The following is a 21,319-nucleotide window of genomic DNA, read 5'->3' on the forward strand; positions in this document are numbered from 1 at the left end:
GCTGAGCAGAGAGCCCGATGTGGGACTTGATCCCAGGACCCTGAGATCATGACCTGAGCTGAAGGCAGCGACTTAACCCACTGAACCAGCCAGGCGCCCGACATTTATTTTCTTACTCCCACTTCCAACCCCTCAAAATGCAAACTCTAGTTACCTTCTTTCCATCCCAAACTTCCCCGATTTCGTTCAGAATGCCTCACACAGTCATGATCACTTAAGAGCAGAGCATCTCTTTCAAAACAGCACTGCTTCACCTTCAAAATCAAGCACAATCTCACTGTCATGTCACTAGTGAATTCACGTTTTGCTTTCACTGTACTCCTACCACTTAAAATCGTGTCTGACACGTGGTAGGCACTCCAGTACATATATGTTTCATCAGCGAACTCTATTTGAAAAACCTAAAGCGGTCACACAGCCTCAGCCTCTGGAAACCCGCACAAGGTTCGAGATGGGCCTGAGGAGCTTCAGGGAAGCCCAGCACAGGGCAGCGAGGGGTGGCTAGGAGCCTCAGCGCAAATATTTTTCCTCTTGGGGGTCTGCACGACAATTAGCCTAACTCAACCCAACAAACTATGAAGGAAAGGCTGCTTTAGTAGTTAGAACCCAGAGATCCTTGTGATAAACAGCATGAATTCGTCCGAGGTCTGAACACCCAGGTGCAGTTCAAATTACCACACTAGGCAACCAAATAACGAACAAGAGAGCAGAGCAACAAACATTTTAAGCCAGGAATTTTCACTGAACAAAGGCCCAGAGCAAGATGGCTCCCTTCTCCAGAAACTGGAGCGACAAAAACGTCAACGCTCAGGGGCGTGTAAGCGCCGGGTCTCGCCCCGGGCTACAAGCCGGCCAAACTCACGTGCGCTGGGACGTCCAATGAGTGCTGCAGTTAGATTCCACCCCCGGTTTCCGCCGCTCCCTGTGCACATGCGCCTTAAGTGCGCAAGGGGATACAAGTTGCGCAGGCGCGGCAGGCCCCTCCTCTCACGCAACTGACGCAAGGACACTGTAATCGGTTCGTAATTTATCCGTGTGACCTTGTCTTTCCTGCCGCTGAGGACCGGGGCTATCCAAAGTGATGCCTTTATACCTCGCTTAGCCCCCTCGCCGCTCACTGAGCCCAGACCTGTTGCAGCCGAAACAAAAGGATACAATTTTTCCAGACATCGTGCTGCGATGCCTAATAGCCATACGTCCTAACTCCGGGAGTGGCTGTCACGTACTCTCTGGTCAGGCAGCACGAGTAGCGCCTCAGCGGGAGAGTGGTCCTCTAGGCCGCAGCAACTAACCCCCGCCCCCCCGACCCCACGTGGTTGGAGGTTTCCAGAAGCGCTACCGCTGGGGCGCCGCGCAGCACTTAGCCGTCCGAACGCGTTTGCCGCTTCGTACTTCCACCATCTAGCGCCATGATAAGTGCCAGCCGAGCAGCGGCTGCTCGTCTTGTCGGCGCCGCAACCTCCCGGGGCCCCACAGCCGCGCGCCACAAGGTAGGGAATAGCTGGGCCTTCTCCGAGGGGCTCACGGCCTTGACCTCATGCTGCAGGCCTCGCCCTTCAGGCACAGAATTCTCCTGCACAGATCAGGGTGCTGGGAAGAAGATAACCAGCCTTCATTAATCAGTGCTGCCGTTGCAAGGTCTAACTCAGGATTGTGCTTCCATGTTTCAGGTTCTGCTGAGTCACACCTCTTAAAAGAGTATAGTTTTATTCTAGGAAGTAGCGGATAGTGTTTCTGACGGTCCTCTCAGTGACTGTTGACACGGTTTTGGCCTTGGGGGCGAGGGACGCAGTTTTAGTTGGGAGGGAACAGCTGTTGTGGGTTTCGTTTAAATCTACAAGTCGAAGGGTGATTCTTCGCCTCCTCTAAAATGTGTGCTCGAAGACCCCGTTATTAGGGTGAAAAGAAAAAAGGAAAGTATCTTAGAAAAGTCAAAGCCAAGCACAGATTTTCTTTCTTAGGAACATTGGTCTGTAGTTCTCTCAAAAATTTTTGGCGTAAGATTGTCCTTTCTTGTTATTTCAGGAAAAATAAAATCAGGAAATGGCCATGGAGTAATTGCTTACTGTGTAAGACTGAACATGTCTTCGGAGAACAGGACCTGGTCTCCTCTCTGCACTCACCATGGCGTTTAAAAAAAAAAAAAAAAAAAAAGGCTTGCGAGTATCCTGTGATTAGGTTTAATCCTGGTTTGAGGCCACTCCCGAAATTCTTTTCTAAATGACTCCCCAGGATTGCCAGTCCTGGTCTCCTTAAGGTGCTAGGTTAGGAAATGTCTCTGAGCAACTTAGATTTGCAGCTGCCAGCACACCTAGTAGGGTCTAGATACCTGTACACTGTTGCTGAGTATGAAATTGAGAAGTGTCTGGGTAGCGTTTTGTAAGGCAGTGATTGTCAACCGGGAACAATTTTGCCTCCTGCGGTGATGTCTGGACATAATTTGTTAAAATTTGGGGGGCCGACTGGCTTCTAGCAGTAGAGGCCAAGGATGCTGTTAAACATCCTACAATGCACAGAACAGCCGCTTGCAACAAAAATTTGGTTCATAAGTCTGCAGTGCCAAGGTTTGGAAATCAGTAGTGCTAAGTTGAGAAACCCCATTATAATTGAAGACGATTTTATGTGTGTGGGGGGGTTCCATCTTATTTGGAAAATTCATACTCAATTAAATTTTCTTCTATTTAAGTACCACAGTACCTTTTATATATAAGATTTGATCTTTTCAGGTTATGGTTACCAGAATGAAGGTTTAGACTTTGTGTTCTTCAGAAGAATAATGGGAACAGGCTCAAGTTTTCATATTTGTTGACGCATTTTTATCTTTTTTTTTTTTTTTTTTAAAGGATGGCTGGAATGGCCTTAGTCATGAAGCTTTTAGAATTGTTTCAAGGCGGGACTATGCGTAAGTATAACTTCGTTTCCTCTGAGAGGTAATAAATATTAAATCCTAGAGTGGTGGTCTCTAAACTTGTGCTTAACTCTTCCGTGAAGAAAAAAGTGACACATTTCTTAGAAGTTACAGATTATTTAATGCACAACTATTTACACACAAGTTCTTGTGTATCCCTGCAACCGTTCTGGAGGACCACTATTACGAAAACATTAACCGTAGCGTTATTTTAAATGTCTTTTAGATCAGAAGCAATCAAGGGAGCAGTTGTTGGTATTGATTTGGGCACTACCAACTCCTGTGTGGCGGTTATGGAAGGTAAACAAGCAAAGGTGAGCATGTTTGGAAGCTCTGGATCATATAGTAGTAGTAGTTAATACCCAGTTTGGAATTCTGTGTCCTTCAGCTTAGATGAGGGACTTTTTTAGATTTTACTTATTAGCAGAGGGGAGAGAGCACAAGCAGGGTCAACGGCAGAAGGAGATTCAAGCTCCCCGCTGAGCAAGGAGCCCAATGTGGGACTAGATCCCAGGATCTTGGGATCATGACCTGAGCCCAAAGCAGACGCTTAACCAACTGAGCCACCCAGGCATCCTGATAAGGGACATTCTTTTTTTTTTTTTTTTTTTAAGATTTTATTTATTTATTTATTTGTCAGAGAGAGAGAGAGAGAGAGAGTGAGTGAGTGAGAGCGAGCACAGGCAGACAGAGTGGAAGGAAGAGTCAGAGGGAGAAGCAGGCTTCCTGCGGAGCAAGGAGCCCGATGTGGGACTCGATCCCAGGATACTGGGATCATGACCTGAGCCGAAGGCAGCTGCTTAACCAACTGAGCCACCCAGGCGTCCTGATAAGGGACATTCTTAAAGCTGTTTTTAAGAATTCTTTGAGGTGAACCTTGGTTCTTAATTGCAAGGTGCAATTCCAGGATTTAATTATGTCCTGCCGTTAGAGGTAGAACTACTTAGGTTACCGTTAGGACCAGTTTGGATGACTTGCTCTTTGGATTATTTCTGTTATCCGAGTCATGCATTTCTATAAGTCTGTTGAACCACGGAGGTGCAGGAAGAGTTTAGAACCAAGTGAAGCGCCACGTAACGTGTAGGCTGCATCTTAGGAACTCTTGCTGTGATACAGGGAGGGACCTCATTGGTTTGTTCATAAAACCTTTATTCCCACTGGGTTCCTCTCAAGATGCAGAGCACTTGGGATTCTTTTTTTTTTTTTTTTTTAAGATTTTATTTATTTATTCGACAGAGAGATCACAAGCAGGCAGAGAGAGAGGAGGAAGCAGGCTCGCGGCTGAGCAGAGAGCCCGATGCGGGCGGGGCTCGATCCCAGGACCCTGGGATCATGACCTGAGCCGAAGGCAGCGGCTTAACCCACTGAGCCACCCAGGCGCCCCAGCACTTGGGATTCTTGAATTGTTATTTTGGCAGGTTTTTTTTTTAAATGCCTGAGACTTGGAGGCAGCATGAAAAAATTTAGTAGTAGATTTTTTTATTTTTATTTTTAAAGATTTTATTTATTTGACAGAGCATAAGCAGGAGGAGCTGCAGAGGGAGAGGTAGAAGCAGACTTCCCACTGAGGAGGGAGCCAGACATGGGGTTCAAACTCAGAACCCCAAGATCATGATCTGAGGCCGAGGCAGACACTTAACTGACTGAGCCACCCAGTTGTCCCTAGAAGTAGATTTAATTCCCTATACTGGCAGAAAGTGTACCTTGTTCCAGGATCCTACTGTGAAAGATTTGATTTCTATTTATTTTTTCATTTTTTTGTTTTTAGTTATCACGTGTTTCAAAGTAAAGGACTAAAGATACTTTAGGGGCACCTGGGTGACTCATTTGGTTAAGTGTCCAGCTCTTGATTTCAGCTCAGGTCATGGTGTTAGGGTTGTGCGATCGAGCCCCACATTGGTTCTGCACTCAGCTGAGTGTGTGTGTGTGTGTGTAATAGATTTTTTTAAAAAAGTAAAAATACTTTAAACATGTACCTGACATAGTGGTTACTATGTCAGCATTCACAGAGCAGAAAGCATGCCCATTAGTACTGTTCTTGAACATTTGTTTCACGATAAGGGAGGTGTTTTGTCTTAAAGTGATTGATAAAAGAGACTGGTGGTAGTGACTGGAACCTCATTCTCTCTCTGTCTTTGGGAGTTTTAGGTGTTAGAGAATGCTGAAGGTGCCAGAACCACCCCTTCAGTTGTGGCCTTTACAGCAGATGGTGAGCGACTTGTTGGCATGCCGGCCAAGCGACAGGCTGTCACCAACCCAAACAACACATTCTATGCCACCAAGCGTCTCATTGGCCGGCGATATGATGATCCTGAAGTACAGAAAGATATGTGAGTAATGGGAAAAGCATAATTAACTCCCAGAGGCCACACAAAAATATTTTTGCAACAAGTTTCTTAGAGCATCTTCTCCTGGTATTTTTATACGTTGTCTGTGGAGGCATGTCCTGCACCTACCAAAAGGGTATTTCCTTCAAAAAAAAATTCTTTTGCCTTCACATAATAGGTCTTTGCTATGTACTGACACGATGGGAAGATTTAGCTAGTCATTTCTGGATGACATAAATTGGTGTATCTTTGGTACACCAGGTAGAGAGAGGCAAGGTAGATATGGCATAGGCTTCATCGTGTGCTAATCACCTAGGATTTCCAAGGTTTGTCCATGGTTATAGCATGTATCAGTATTTCATTCCTTTTTACGGCCAGATATTATTCCTTTGTATGGATATACTGTTAACCCTTAAACAGTACGGGATTGTAGTGCTGAGCCTTCATGCAGTTGAACATCCATATATAAATTTTGACTACCCAGAAAGTTAGCTACTAATAGCCTGCTGTTAATCAGAAACCTTACAGATAACTAACATAGTCCAATTAACACCCATTTTGTATGTTATAAAGTATGTTAGAGTAAAAAGAAAGTTAAAAAGTTCTAAGGAGGAGGAACTATTTTTGTAGCATTATATTTACCCAAAAATATCTGCATATGGGTGGACCAGTGCATTTAGAACCCATGTTTAGGGGCAAGCATATACTACTTTTGTTTATCCGTTAGTCAGTTAATGGATATCTGGAGCTATTATGAGTACTACCGTAGGGATGCTAGGTTAGCTCAGTTAAAACAACATATGACTCTTGCTCTGTGGGTATTGGGTTCAAACTCCATGTTGGTTGGAGAGATTACTAAAAAGAACTTGAAAGAAAGAATACTGCCATAAACATCTGTGTACAGGCTTTTGTAAGGATCAGTTTTAATTTCTCTCAGGTAGATACCTAGTAATGGACTTGCTGGGTCATTGGTAACTCTCCAACCATTGCCAGAGCAGCAGCACAGATCTTCTGTTCAGCAGGAAATAATGTTCAGGTTTCACCAGGATGTTTTTACGTGTTAATGGTTACTTTCTAAAGGTTTTCATTAAATGGATTCCTGCCAAGTTTTTGTTTGTTGGCCATGGATCTCTTGGGATGGAGGATGGGCATTCATGGTATATGGTAGCGTTGTCATGGTAGGTTGTACAGGCACATTTTTTCAAATGCAATTTTTGTGTCTTTCAGTAAAAATGTGCCCTTTAAAATTGTCCGTGCCTCCAATGGAGATGCCTGGGTTGAAGCTCATGGAAAACTCTATTCTCCAAGTCAAATTGGAGCGTTCGTGTTGATGAAGATGAAAGAGACTGCAGGTGAGAATATTTAGTTCCTATCTGGGAAAGTTTGAAGAACTGGATGGTTTTTCACTTACATACCTCGGTGTCCCTTGGATGAATCTGTGGTGGTTGTTAGACAGAAAACCTAGAAATGGCAAAACTGTTCCTCCTCACGCATTCCCACATAATGAATTTATCTTCAGAGTTTTTCTAATGGTGGTTTAGCTTTTTCAGTATAGAGGGGTGGTATTCTGTATTGAAAGACAGAAGACTACACATTAATCTTTGAGCTCTGCTAAGTAAAACTTAAAACTTCCCATTTGGAGAAACTAGTGGCTGTTTTAAGTCTAAGAATAGGTCATTATAGCTGGGGAATCTTCACTCTAATGTTAAAGGTGAGATACTGGATTTTCAACCACTATCTTTAATTGGAATGTTTTCTGCGAGCTCTCTCTTGGTGTTAGGTCAGATGCGAAGAAACTTATGAGTTGTCTGTGGCTCCAAGAGGATAACACAAGTTGTTAGCCTACATGAGTAATTCTCTTAACTGTTTCATCTGACAGAGTCTCAGAATTGTTTTCATTCTTTAATTCTTTTCCAGAAAATTACTTGGGGCATACAGCAAAAAATGCTGTGATCACTGTTCCAGCTTATTTCAATGACTCTCAGAGACAGGTGAGTTCAGTTGGTTTTCCTGTTCAGGAAATACTTTATACTTAGGACACACAGTGGAAAATGCTTTTTTCTTTTCCTTTAGGCCACTAAGGATGCTGGCCAGATATCTGGACTAAATGTGCTTCGAGTAATTAATGAACCCACAGCTGCTGCTCTGGCCTACGGTCTAGACAAATCAGAAGACAAAATGTAAGTTTGTGTAGTAAACTCATTCATGGAACCATGAAAGTACTAGGCTGTAGTCTTTTTTTGGGGGGAGGGGGTGGGTATTCATATTGTCAAGTATTTATTTAAAATAGTGTTTGGGGACATCTGGCTGGCCCAGTCAGGTAGACCATGTCACTCTTGATCTCAGGATTATGAATTCAAGCCCAAGTTGGTTGCTGAGACTGCTTTAAAAAAAAAAAAAAGAAAGAAAAAAAACAGGTGATGGAGTCCTGTCAATTTTGCCTTTAAAAACATAATTCATCTCTGTATTTATAAATAGCTATAAGGGCCATGTAGTAAAATACCTGTCATATAGGCAGTTATCCAGTTTCAGTATTACGCTTGAGGGGAAATCATCAAGTTTATGTTGGTTTAGTTATTAAAATTAATACTTTAGTGGCACATGTTCCATAAGGTCTTCTTTTTTTTCTTTCTAGCATTGCTGTATATGATTTAGGTGGTGGAACTTTTGATATTTCTATCCTGGAAATTCAGAAAGGTGTATTTGAGGTGAAGTCCACCAATGGAGATACGTTCTTAGGTGGTGAGGACTTTGACCAGGCCTTGCTACGACACATTGTGAAGGAATTCAAAAGAGAGGTTGGTTCCCAGTATAGTTACTATGTAGACATTGGAATGTTGAGAATTTTCTTTATCCACATGGTTGTTTGCTTTATGACTCTTTGACCTTAATAGAACATTGACTAGAACGCTGAAAACAATTGAATTTCAGTTCATTTGCATTTGCATTGCATTTCATGAGTGGAATGAAATACTCTGAATATTGTAGCTTCAGCTTGGGAATAAACAGATTAAGAAGGATATGGTACTGTGTATAATATTGGCAGAGAAATTCTGGGGACTCCTGTCTTGAGCCAGAACCCAGTGATTGGAAAGAACCGATTTGGATCCAGGCACAGATAGCCTTTACAGAATAAGGTTTCTTTTCCTTACAGATTTTTAAGGCAGTAAGTGATTCATGCTTATTTATTAAAGGATGGATCTGTTTTATGTTGTTAACATTATCACTGTATCATAAAATAGTATTTATCAGCTCGCTAATGCTAGTATTTTGTGTTCTCATTTTGTAGACGGGGGTTGATTTAACCAAAGACAACATGGCACTTCAGAGGGTTCGGGAAGCTGCTGAGAAGGCTAAGTGTGAACTCTCCTCATCTGTGCAGGTGGGATGTGGAAAAATCCCAACAGTTTTGATGTTTTCAGCCTTAATTTATTTGAATTCTATGTTCTAATTTGCATGATGTCCGTCTGATCTTTTTATACTTTGCTGGTTGGTGTAAAAGCCCTCCATGAACAAAGGAGCAATACTTTAAGGATGAGCCAGAATTTGTTAACCACCCAAATAAGAGGTTTTCTATATCAGAGCCAAAACATAATGATGATCTGAATTACATTGAATACATTTTACTTGCCTTAAAGGTACTGGTTTTAAGATTTAGACTAGTAGCATACAAAATTAGAATCACTGGCCTAGAAATAATAGGACTCTCTAAGAACTGCTATTGTCTTCATTTCAGATAGCCCTTCAGGTGAGTCTCTTAATTGTCTGGTTTAATTATTTGGATCAGCAATCCAGAAAGTGAGCTATGAAACCTGGCTGAAGGCTGGGGTATAGATACTTGTGTACTTTTCTTTTAGCATCAGAGTTGCTCAGCGCCTATAGAAGGGGTCAGCATGTGGTGTCCAGTCCTTCTCAAGAGGTGAAGCTTTAGTTTGCCATAACCACTAAGAACAACTATATAAAGCATGTTAGATCTGGGTCCGAGAGGCAACAAAATGGAAGGCAGGAGATCTATTTCTGGGATCTCTGGTGGCAGCAGGAAAACCTTAACCTGTGACTACTTTAGTTGTTAATTTGATCATATACATTGGGTTATCCAGTGGGGGAAAACCCAGTTTTCTGTTTCGGTTTTTTTTTTTTTCCCCCCCAGATGTGGATTTTTAAAAAGTTTTTTAAAGTAGCTATGAAGAGTGACAAAGTATAGAGTCATCCATAATTACGGTGTGCTTTGTCCCTGCTGTCATACAGAGTGGCAGAACTTTGCAATGTGATGGTTAGGATTAGAGTTGGAATACACAACACTGCTTTGGAGGTACAGGTTGGTTTTTAGTGTGATTCTTACTGATAAGCATTTGGATTGTTTTTTCTAGCATTTTGCTGGTAAAGCAGAGTGTGTTGAGCACTCTTTTTTTTTTTTTTTTAAATATTTTATTTATTTATTTGACAGACAGAGATCACAAGTAGGCAGAGAGGGAGGCAAAGAGAGAGGAGGAAGCAGGCTCCCTGCCGAACAGAGAGCCCGATGCGGGCCTCGATCCCAGAACCCTGGAACCATGACCCGAGCTGAAGGCAGAGGCTTTACCCACTGAGCCATCCAGGCGCCCCTGTGTTGAGCATTCTTGCATATTAATGTTTGTGCATGTTTAACTAGAGATTAGTAGAATGAATTTCTAGAAGCGTCACCTTCATGAGGTTTACAGTGTGGTATAGAGGTGTTTTGTTTTGTTTTGTTTTTTTAAGATTGATTTATTTAGAGAGCACGTTGCAGAGTAGGGGTAGAGCAGATTCCACCCAAGCAGATTTCCCGCTGAGCCCGTGCAGGGCTCCATTCCAGGACTGAGATCACGAGCCAAAATCAAGAGTCAGATGCACAACCAACTGAGCCACCCAGGCACCCCAAAGATAAAATTAGGACATTGTATTAATAACTAGTCAAGCCAGAAGTAATGTGATTAAGAGTGGCCCTGTAGGGGCACCTGGGTGGCTCAGTGGGTTAAGCTTCTGCCTTCAGCTCGGGTCATGATCTCAGGGTCCTGGGATCGAGCCCCGCATTGAGTGCTCTGCTTGGCGGGGAGCCTGCTTTTCTCTCTCTCTCTCTCTGCTTGCGTCTCTGCCTAATTGTGATATCTCTGTCAAATAAGTTTTTTTTTTAAATCTTAAAAAAAAATAGAGTGGCCCTGTAGACAGAATGATGGGATTCAAGTCCTTTTTCAATACTTAATAGCTGTGTGACCTTAATAAATTATTTAACATTTCTGTTCTTTTATCTCTAACATGAGGACAATAGTGCTTTCTCCCTTAGAGTTATGAGGATTTCTAAATTGATACATGGTTAGGACGTGTCTTAAGTAGTAGTCTGAATTAAGTTATTGGGGCACATGGGTGGCTCAGTCAGTTAAGCATCTGCCTTCAGCTCAGGTCATGATACCAGGCTTCTGGGATCAAGCCCCGCATTGGGCTCCCTGCTTAGTGGGGAGTCTGCTTCTCTCTCTCCCCCTGCTTGTGTGTACATGTGCACTTATTCTCTCTCTCTCAAAACCTTTAAATAAAAAAGTTAACGTAGTAAAAAAGCAAAGTTACATTTATAATTGTAAGAGAAACCTTATCTGATAAAGGTGTTTGACCTAACAAGGGGAGTTTCTGAAAGATGTTCATAAGAGAAGGATAAAAGGTCAAGTAAATAACAAGGCTCTGGGGTAAAGACCTGAGAAAGCGCTAGTAGTTTGAGAGCAGGCATGCTAAGAAAGTGGAATATGAGAATAGAGGCTTTATAGGTTTGGGATTTGGGTCTGTCCTGACAAGAGTGAGTATAAACCAGTGAAAACTTTTTTTGAGTGATCTCTACACCCAACATGGGGCTTAAACTCATGAGATCAAGAGTCGCACACACTGCCCCCTGACCCAGCCAGTCACCCCTGTGAAAATTTAGGGGCAGTAATGTCAGATGTGGCTTATGACAGATGCAGTGGCAGAAGTGGAGTAAAGAATTGTTCTGGGTTAGGAGAGTTCCTGTGGCAGAGGCAGCTGGAGTGGGAGAACCTTGGGAAGCTAATGTGGACCTGGACTAGAGTGTGAGAAACTGTTGAATTTTTGAGAGACAAGGGACAATACTTGGTCACAGACTGGTTTTAGAGGGTTGAGAGTCCTGTAGTTCAAATTGTCAACATATAGCATAGAGAGAACTACATTAATAATGTCCATGTGAGGGGCGCCTGGGTGGCTTAGTGGGTTAAGGCCTCTGCCTTTGACTCAGGTCATGATCTCAGGGTCCGGGGCTCGAGCCCCGCATCGGGCTCTCTGCTCAGTAGGGAGCCTGCTTCCTCCTCTCTTTCTCTGCCTACTTGTGATCTCTGTCAAATAAATAAATAAAATCTTTTTTAAAAAAAATGTCCGTGTGAGGATTTTTTAAATTAAATTTTAGAATTCCATTTGTCAGTTGTACTGCCTGTATTTCAAGTGATGAGCCATGTGTGGCTAGTGGCTGCTGAATTAAACAGCACAAATACAGAAAGTACTGTTGGATATGTTTATATCATTAATTTTTATTTTCTGATTTGGTTTTATTAAAATTTTGCAAAGAAAGAAGAAATTGTCCATGGTGTTCTTTAGCAGTACTCAGGATCACTCTTTTATAGAAGGGATGTATGTTTTAAGTCTGGCTATTGAGCATTTAAATACCTAGGGTAGTTTACCTGATGAGAGATGGTTAAGGATTTGTTCCTTCTTAGTCTTTTTCCTGTTGGCGTTGCTTTGATGTGAAATTGGAAGGGGGCGGAAAGTAATTTTGTTCCTGAGGTTCTACCATAGGACATGTGTTTCAGCATGATTAGTGAGTTTTGTTAGTCTAAATATTCTGAATCTAGGCCTTCCTAGGATTTGGGGTTTATTAAATAATGGCTATTACCTGCTATGGTTATAGCAGTGTTTGCTGCTTACCATGAAGGTGATGGCAGTCAAGTCAGTCTTCAGAGTTACCTTTAGCATTTTTGTTGTAGCTTTCTTACCATCTTCTGAAACTCCGAAATCCCTGGCTTGGGGCAAGTTATTTGGTTCAAAGCATGTCTTTAACTTTATTGTGTATACACACATTGAGTTTTAGAAAACTTGGTGACTGAAAACAGTAGTGCGACTCCTAACGTATGTTTAGTGGGAGGACATTTCTTCATTTTCTATGTGGGGATTTTCCCTGTTCTTACATTCTTCACTGTTTTTTGTTTCTTTTTGTTTAAGATTTTATTTATTTGCAACAGAGAGCACGCAAGAGTATAAGCAGGAGGAGCAGCAGGCAGAGAAGAAGCATGCTCCCTGCTGAGCAAGATCCCAGAATTCTGGGATCCTGACCTGAGCTGAAGGCAGACACTTAAATGAGCCACCCAAGCATCCCTACATTCTTCTTTGTTCATTATAGATTCTAAATTTTTTGCCTCTGGGAAGAGAAGAGCTTGAATCTTAAGGACTCATTGTCTTTGGTGGCCATTCATTTAAAGTGGGTCTCTGTGTCCCTGTAACTTTGGAAGTCTTCTAAGTGGGAGTATGGTCTTATTTTAATTGAAATATATAAAGAAACATCACAACTATTGCTCTCCTTGCTTTCTTTGCAGACCGACATTAATTTGCCATATCTTACGATGGATGCTTCTGGACCCAAGCATTTGAATATGAAGCTGACTCGTGCTCAGTTCGAAGGGATTGTCACTGATCTAATCAGGAGAACCATTGCCCCATGCCAGAAAGCCATGCAAGATGCAGAGGTCAGCAAGAGTGACATCGGAGAAGTGATTCTTGTTGGTGGCATGACTAGGATGCCCAAGGTATGGATCCATGGAATCTTTGGCATGGAAAAGCAGACAGGGCAAGCACATAATGTCTTCTCTGGACAAATGGTTTGTGTAAGGACATGAATATATGGCTTCCTGCCACAGTGACCTGAAAGGGCAATGAGTTTCTTCTCTCAGTAGAGTTCTTTTTTAGATTCTTTTGGACAGAGAGAGAGGGAACACAAGCAGGGAGAGGGAGAAGAAGGCTTCCTGCTGATCCCGGAGCCCTATGTGGGGTTCAGTCCCAGGACCCTGGGATCATGACCTGAACCAAAGGCAGACACTTAATACCCAGGTGCCCCAGCCTCTTTTTAAATTAAAGGTATCAGGAAAAGGATTGGGAAGGATCGGATGTCTTTGGGGTGGTAGCATGGAGGATCCTGAACTTCATTTTGGGGAGTATTTTTAGAAATGAAACAAAGTTTGACATCAGAGATAGCTTAAAACCGTGGTATTGTCTAGCTCTAGGGGCAGTTTTGGACAGGAATGTCTTCCCACCATGGTGTTTGGGCTTCTGGCTGCATCTTTTCAACAAGGATTTGTGCAGTGATGCATTTTATCAACACATCATTCTGATAAGACAGGTGTGTGGAAAACGAATGACTGAGCACAGAACCTGTTGAAGATGCAATTCTTGGCTGTAGCTTGATTAGAATTTTCATGGGCCTTGATAGAAATTTTCCTTTGTTGTTCCTGGGCTTTGGAGAATATGCACAGAATAAATTTGGAGAAAAAGAAGCTTTGAATCAGGAAGAGATCTTTAGGTTAACAAATTATCCCAGATGCTATTTAAGTAGCACTTTTTCCTACCATTAATAAAAGAAGCAGGAAGAACATGCTTCACATTAGCACCAGTGTTGAATTACTGAATTAACCACTATTGCTTGTAAGTTGATCTGTAGAAGAGGAATTAGACTAACTAAATCCTGATGTCTTACACCCTCTGTTTCTGGTGGTGGTTTGTTTTTTAAGTAAATCCATGCTTAGCATGGAGCTCAACACTGGACTGGAACTCATGAACCTGAGATCAAGACCTGTTCTGAGATCAAGAGTTGGACACTTAACGAGTTGAGCCACCCATTCACCCCATGCACCCTCTGTTGCTTTTTTTTTCTTTTGAAGATTTTATTTTTTGAGAGAGTGAGCACATGAGCTGTGGGAGGAACAGAGGGAGAGGGACAAGCAGACTCTGCGCCAAGTGCAGAGCCCAATGCAGCTGATCCCAGAACCCTAAGGTCATGACCTAAACCAAAACCAAGAGTCTGAGGAAATCAAGAGTTTGATGCTAAACCAACTGTGCCATCAAGGCACCGCTTTACCCTCTGTTTCTAATTTAAAGTGTTGTATGGGAAACCCAGTAACAAAACGTAGATTTTTCTCATATCTTTCTTTCCAAGATTTTTTTTTTTAATTATTTGACAGACAGAGATCACAAGTAGGCAGAGAGAGAGGAGGAAGCAGGCTCCCCGCTGAACAGAGAGCCGGACGCAGGGCTTGATCCCAGGACCTTGGGATCATGACCTGAGCCGAAGGCAGAGGCTTTAACCCACTGAGCCACCCAGGCACACCGATTCTTCCCATATCTTATAAGGGCTTAGGAATGATAGTCAAGCAAAGTATTTGAGTATTTCCCACTTGATACATTGAAGTCATTAAGAAAAACTCATATGAAATAGTAACTTGAATAAATACTCTTTGAAGCAGACTGTCCTAAGATTTGCTGTGATTTTGGGATACACTCTTCCCTTCTTGGGTAGTTGCCCTTAGTAGTTAGTGACAGACTCTTTTATTATTTATTTATTTATTTATTTATTTTTGATGGCTTAGGTTCAGCAGACTGTACAGGATCTCTTTGGCCGAGCCCCAAGCAAAGCTGTAAACCCTGATGAGGCTGTGGCCATTGGAGCTGCCATTCAGGGAGGTGTGTTAGCTGGTGATGTCACAGATGTGCTGCTCCTCGATGTCACTCCCCTGTCTCTGGGTATTGAGACTCTGGGAGGTGTTTTTACCAAACTTATCAACAGAAACACCACTATCCCAACCAAGAAAAGCCAGGTAAGAATCACCTACTCCTCCATTGTCCCAGAGATACAAGGGTCTGTGAGGGTCGTGACTGCATCCTCCTTATGTGAGCTTTTATTAGAAAATTTCACTTTTTGTCTTGGAAGTCCATACAAGTTGAATGTGAGTGCTAAGAATCTTGTGTTCTGTTCTCTTCTGTTGTTCCTGAAAAAATTTTCTTTACATGTCAGCCAGCAGTGATTAGAGGGAGGGTATCAGTCTTCTTCTTCAGGCGATTTAAGTAACTTTGCAAAAAGGAGCCTCATCATTTGGGACTAAATTCCCTGTACTCGTCTGTTCTGAAAGGCAGTAACGAGGAGGACATGGCCAAGATTAAGAGAATGTACTTGTTTTGTGGGTGTATGATGGGGTTCCTTAGATAGCAAGCAAGGCTACTTGGACAGTGACTTGCTCAACCTTAGATTAAGAATTATTTCCCGCCTTTCCCAGTTTTGATGTTTTTCTGAAAAGCTGTTAATACTAAATGGATATGGCTCTTTGTTCAGTGATGTATTGCCAACACATCACTGAAGAGAACTATGGTGACTTTGCGTGACTGAGCATAAATAAAATGTCTGTGACCTGTTTCTTTAGATGAGCATGTTTCAGCATCTCACTTTATTAGCTCCTTTTGAGGCCGTTTACTAATGTATCTTTGTATAGTGTATTTGCTTAGCTGAAACAATAGCTGTTGTACACTCTTTGTGCTACTCCTACTCCAGTTCCCTGCAAAGACATAAGTAAGTCTTTATTCTGAACGTGGTGTGGATTGGGATTCTGAAGTGTTGAGATGTGAGTTTCTTTCTTTGGTTTGCACTTTATATAAGGGAAGCAACCCATTCAGATTGCCAACCCAGGGAGTTTCTTTGTTCCTAGGTGTTTTCTACAGCTGCTGATGGTCAGACTCAAGTGGAGATTAAAGTGTGTCAGGGTGAGAGAGAGATGGCTGGAGACAACAAACTTCTTGGACAGTTTACTTTGGTAGGTATCAGGAATCCTGGATACTGTACTCGTCATTCTCTTTCCATACAGTTAGACTACATTTTAATCCTTAATGATACCACAAAAAACTGTTAAAACACACAGGGACCTAGTCTGTGTTACCTTGACTTTGATTTTTACCTGAAAGTGTTGCTTGTTATCTGATGTCTTAGGAACTTCATTAAGAAATTGATGAACACAAGAGCCAGGAAAATATAACAAAGTTAGGAAAAATCTCCAATTACTATTTAAGACCTTTTGATATTGGCTCCTGTTCAGCATTGTTATTGGTTCTTGGTGAAATGAACAGTGATGGAGATTTTTCCTCTCATTCACTGGTCCTCAGATACATAAAGCCATGATGGCTACTTGCTGTCACGAAGCTATTTCAGGTAGCAGTGAAATTACCACCCTTATTATGAATTTGTGTTTTTTTATACATTTTATTTGTTCTTCCTAGGAACAAGTAAGACTATATAGATTTGGAAATAGAACACTGGACCTCTCATGAGAGGAACTTAACTCCGTATATTTATTTATTTTTAGATTGGAATTCCCCCAGCCCCTCGTGGAGTCCCTCAGATTGAAGTTACATTTGACATTGATGCCAATGGGATTGTACATGTTTCAGCAAAAGATAAGGGTACAGGACGTGAGCAGCAGAGTAAGTGTTTTTATTTATCCAACTGTAAGAGTGAGGCAAGGGACCTTGAAGTTCCTTTGTTTGAGAAACAGATCTTCTATGTTGTACATAGCTTTACCCCCACCCTTAGTGGAGGATGAATCCTCTTTGTTCCTTTTCTCCTTGGTTGGCAGATTACATTAAACAGGTATGGTGTTTATTACCCCAAATAGGCAGGCACTGGGCTTCTGGATCAGTGAAGTGTTGGTAGGCAGGCAAGTCGGTTGGTTAATCTATGTTATTTCAAGACCCTTGGTTTCCTTTTTTTTTTTTTTTAAGATTTTATTTATTTATTTGACAGACACAGATCACAAGTAGGCAAAGAGGCAGGCAGAGAGCCCGATGTGGGGCTCGATCCCAGGACCCTGGGATCATGACCTGAGCCGAAGGCAGAGGCTTAACCCACTGAACCACCCAGGGGCCCCTCCTTTTTATATTATAAGGACAAGAGTATTCTTTTTATTACATATCAAAATTGGTTACTCTGTACAGGTGTATTCTTTTTCTTAATAGAATAAGAAGCAGATATTTTTACCTAAATAATAATAAGATGCCTTTCTTTCTCACTATAGTCGTGATCCAGTCTTCCGGTGGGTTAAGCAAAGATGATATTGAAAATATGGTTAAAAATGCAGAAAAGTATGCGGAAGAAGACCGGCGAAAGAAGGTAACTACTTTCTGCTCTTGCAGTTGGGAAGTGAAAGGGGGAATATGGATACATGAATCTATTTTTCCTCTCTTTGCTCATAACTTTTGTGTAGAATCCCTTTCTTATGCTCAGTCTTTCGGTATCAGAATTCTTATGTTCTCCAGTCCAGCTGTAATCACTTAAAGACATCCTAGACTCTTTCAGACCACAATAACTTGGTTTTGTTTTTTTTTACTCTGTAACTATGTGCATCACTTAAGCATGTTGTCTAGCTTGGTGGGGACATTCAACCAATTGCTTGATTGGGAAGTCTTCATACTAAATTTCTGATTTTTATTAGGAACGAGTTGAAGCTGTTAATATGGCTGAAGGAATTATTCATGACACAGAAACAAAAATGGAAGAATTCAAGGACCAATTGCCTGCTGATGAAGTGAGTCCTCTTTTAAATTAGTTAATGAAGTTAGGCATTGTCACCAATGGCAGTGAAGTGGGTTTTTTTGGTTTTTTAAGATTCTGTGTATTTGAGAGAGACCAAGCACAAGCAGGGGGTAAGAGCAGAGGGAAAAGGAGAAGCAGACTCCCTGCTAAGCAAGGAGCCCATTGTGTGGCTCATTCCAAGGACCGTGGGACTCCCAACAGCCAAAGGCAGATGCTTAACCAACTGAGCCACCCAGGCACCCTTTTAAGTTTTTCTCCGTGAGTCTTGATAAGAATTCAGTGATATTTTTTGTTTCTCAAGGCTTTTTATTCCCATTTTTCACAAAAACTTTGATTTGGGACCATTTTATAAATAAGGAAATGGAGATATAATTCTAAAGATGAGTTTAAAAAAACTCTAAAGATGAATCCTCTATTGGTGATAGGAATTTCTTAATGTTTCTATTACTGCTACATAAAATGGGATAAGAAACCCAGAAAAAGAGTTTGGTTTTTTGGTTTTGTTTTTAAGTGCAATAAGCTAAAAGAAGAGATTTCCAAAATGAGGGAACTTCTGGCTCGGAAAGACAGCGAAACAGGAGAAAACATAAGGCAGGCAGCATCTTCCCTTCAGCAGGCATCACTGAAGCTCTTCGAAATGGCATACAAAAAGGTACAAGGGCTGAAGGGCACATCCCTAACTTGACCTTAATAGAACTGTTGATTACTGTTGTTACTGATGGCAGTGTACATGGCCATTTTATTGGAACTGGGAGTACTGGAGTTGGAAATACTCTTACTGCATTCTTGACTCTGCATTGGGAGGGAGGGTGATAGCAGTCAGAGGGAGGGCTGCACAGAAACCACCAATAATGTACAAGGAGGGAGGGAGAGTGGAATAGGCTAGATATGCCTCCTCCATTTTTTTAGTTTATCAAAGTACAAACTGTCAGACTTAATACTGAATGAGTTGCTCTCAAATATTTTAACAGATGGCATCTGAGCGAGAAGGCTCTGGAAGTTCTGGCACTGGGGAACAAAAGGAAGATCAAAAGGAGGAAAAACAGTAGTAACAATAAACTTTGGAGTCAAAATACGACGCTTGGGAGTGAAGGGATTTCCTGAGCAGAAATGGGCAAACTTCAGTCTTTTACTGTGTTTTTGCAGTATTCTATATATAATTTCCTTAATATGTAAATTTAGTGAGAATTAGCTAATGATAATTAATGAGAATTTCAACCATACAAAGTTCATAGTACTCTCTCATTTTTTCAGCAGCATGTAAAGGGTGGGGAGGGAGGATGATTTATGGATAATTATTGAAACAATGTTTTGTGCTTTAGTACCCATATTTTCAAGAGGTGAAACTACCTCGAAACATAATAATGAAGGTAGTCAGCCATAGACCTGGAATGAGATCATAAGGGGATGGGATCCTTCTAGTTAACTGAGAACTACTACACCAGCCTGTTATATACCTAACAAGGTGTTCTTTAACTGAGGCTTTGCAAGGCAAGCCAGCTGTGTCACATTGGGAGGTAGGGCAGGAGTAACTATATCAATGGAAAAATAGCTGTAATATACAGCTTTAAAATAGGGCTCCTTAACTTCCCTAAGGCATATTTTTCTAGCTGTCTTCTGTTCTGTGACTGGCACTTGTGTCCTTGTTGATTTTTTTTTTTTTTTGATCCATTCTGGGTTTCTTTTTTTTAAATAAATACAAAAAGCATCTTGATCTCTTGTTTTTGAGGAGTGATGCTCTGGAGATTTAGCTTCAGGAATAGGACATGAATCCTACTTCCCAATTCCCTGACCCAAAAAGTCACTCAGGTTTCTAACACTGGCCAAAATTCAGGATTTGGAAGGGCTAGTATAATGAAATACTATTACCAAGGACAATCCATCAGGATTTGACTCTTTCTACATTTCTCCTGTTTAATCCTGAATGAGTTGCCTTGTCCCATTCTCTCTGATACAGTTCTGGTTAAATGCTGACACCTTCAGAAGCAGAAGGGTGACTATCTTTCCTGTATTAGTTAAGTGTGAAGAATTATTTACCAAAAGTTTTCTAACAGTCTCCGCCCCCCCCTTTTGCGAATTACTGTCATATACCATGCCCAAAGGAATCTGTCAGTCAAGAACATGGCCTTAGACCCCATCAGATGTAATGCCTCCTTTCATTCTATGAGATCTAAAAATGAAATTGATGTATAATTAAGTCAATATAGTGCTCTAATGTGAAGGAGATTGTTTACACAAGTATTACATTCCTGAAAAATTAAGTGTTCCTTAACACCCATGTAAACATTTCTGGAGATTCATATGAAAAATAAATTTTAGGCTCAAGTTTTCAGTTATGTGAACACTTGGGAACCTTGTGGGATGTGCAATTCTTTGTGAAAGATTATCTAATGGCATGTTGGAAGTTACTTATTTAGTATCTCTGGTCAGTGTTTGCCCACTGAATGTCTCTAGTCTCCCAATCTTTGTGATAATAAGCCCCTCAAGGACTTCTAAAGCACCCCAGGTAAGAACTAGTAGTTTTTTATTAAAGGTCCATCTTTGGCATCAGGTAAAAGAGCTGCTTGGAAAGGCACTCAGAGATACAATCTCAAGCTACTCCATGTGTAGCAAACAGAGCAGCATTTCAGGTACCTAACAGTAAAAATTCTAAATGGTACAAACAACTTTGAAAAGTCTTCTTTCTTGAGGTATAGTCTCCCTTTTGTGGTGACAACTGCCCTGACAGGGCCCAAAAGGAACTGATGGTTTCCCTTCCTAAGTAGTCTTTCCAGTTAGAATGAATATGCTTCTTAGACTTGCCTAAACAAAAAAAGTCAATAAATTTTAGCCACTGTCAATGTACATCCAGAACTACCTTCTTCACTCCTACCAATGAGTATAATTTACTTGTTGGGTTCTTCCAAGTAGTTTTCCCCCACTTAAAATCACACCCTTGCCACTCTGGTCATTTCCCGTAATAGTCAGTAACCAGAAATCACAAGTGGCATTTCAGCGTGCCCAGGTGGCTCAGTTAAACATATGACTCTTGATTTTAGGCTCAGGTCATGATATCAAGAGTTGCGGGATAATCCCGCAACTGGCACGCTCCATGCTAAGTGAGGAGTCTGCTTCAAATCTCTCTGCCTACTCCCTGGTCTTAGGCATGCACATCCTCCCCGCCCTCCCCCCCCCCCTTTCAAATATTTGAAAACAATCACATGGGAACATTTGTGTCCTTTTCAGTAAGAATGGTTCCTTTACGATTTTGTCAGAGAAAGCAAGCACAAGCGGGAGAAGCAGTAGGCAGAGGGAGAAGCAGGCTCCTTACGTGACCCTGGGATCATGACCTGAGCCAAGGCAGATACTTAGCCAAATGAGCTACCCAGACAGAATACTGACTTGAAGAGTACAGGCCATTTAGTTTACAGAATGGCCCTTGTCACCTGATGATTTCCTTGAGTTCAGAGTCAT

At 41.6% G+C, this 21,319-nt stretch overlaps 1 protein-coding gene and 1 non-coding gene across 2 annotated transcripts; both read left to right on the top strand.

Moving 5' to 3' along the window:
• The first annotated feature begins 1,295 nt into the window (after nucleotides 1–1,295).
• HSPA9 (heat shock protein family A (Hsp70) member 9) lies at nucleotides 1,296–20,198 on the top strand. The gene is made up of 17 exons (XM_032336576.1): nucleotides 1,296–1,490; nucleotides 2,844–2,902; nucleotides 3,135–3,222; nucleotides 5,057–5,238; nucleotides 6,463–6,587; nucleotides 7,153–7,226; nucleotides 7,309–7,415; nucleotides 7,871–8,033; nucleotides 8,525–8,617; nucleotides 12,837–13,046; nucleotides 14,880–15,107; nucleotides 15,990–16,094; nucleotides 16,641–16,758; nucleotides 17,349–17,443; nucleotides 17,766–17,858; nucleotides 18,378–18,518; nucleotides 18,838–20,198. Exons 1-17 carry the CDS (start codon nucleotides 1,410–1,412, stop codon nucleotides 18,913–18,915), a joined length of 2,040 nt encoding a protein of 679 aa, XP_032192467.1. The 5' UTR covers nucleotides 1,296–1,409; the 3' UTR covers nucleotides 18,916–20,198.
• Nucleotides 13,594–13,664, top strand: LOC116587432. The gene has a single exon (XR_004284442.1). It is a non-coding gene; the product is annotated as a small nucleolar RNA SNORD63 (small nucleolar RNA).
• Nucleotides 20,199–21,319: the final 1,121 nt, after the last annotated feature.

The sequence above is a fragment of the Mustela erminea genome, chromosome 3 (genome assembly GCF_009829155.1).
Source record: "Mustela erminea isolate mMusErm1 chromosome 3, mMusErm1.Pri, whole genome shotgun sequence".
Classification (NCBI taxonomy): Eukaryota; Metazoa; Chordata; class Mammalia; order Carnivora; family Mustelidae; genus Mustela; species Mustela erminea.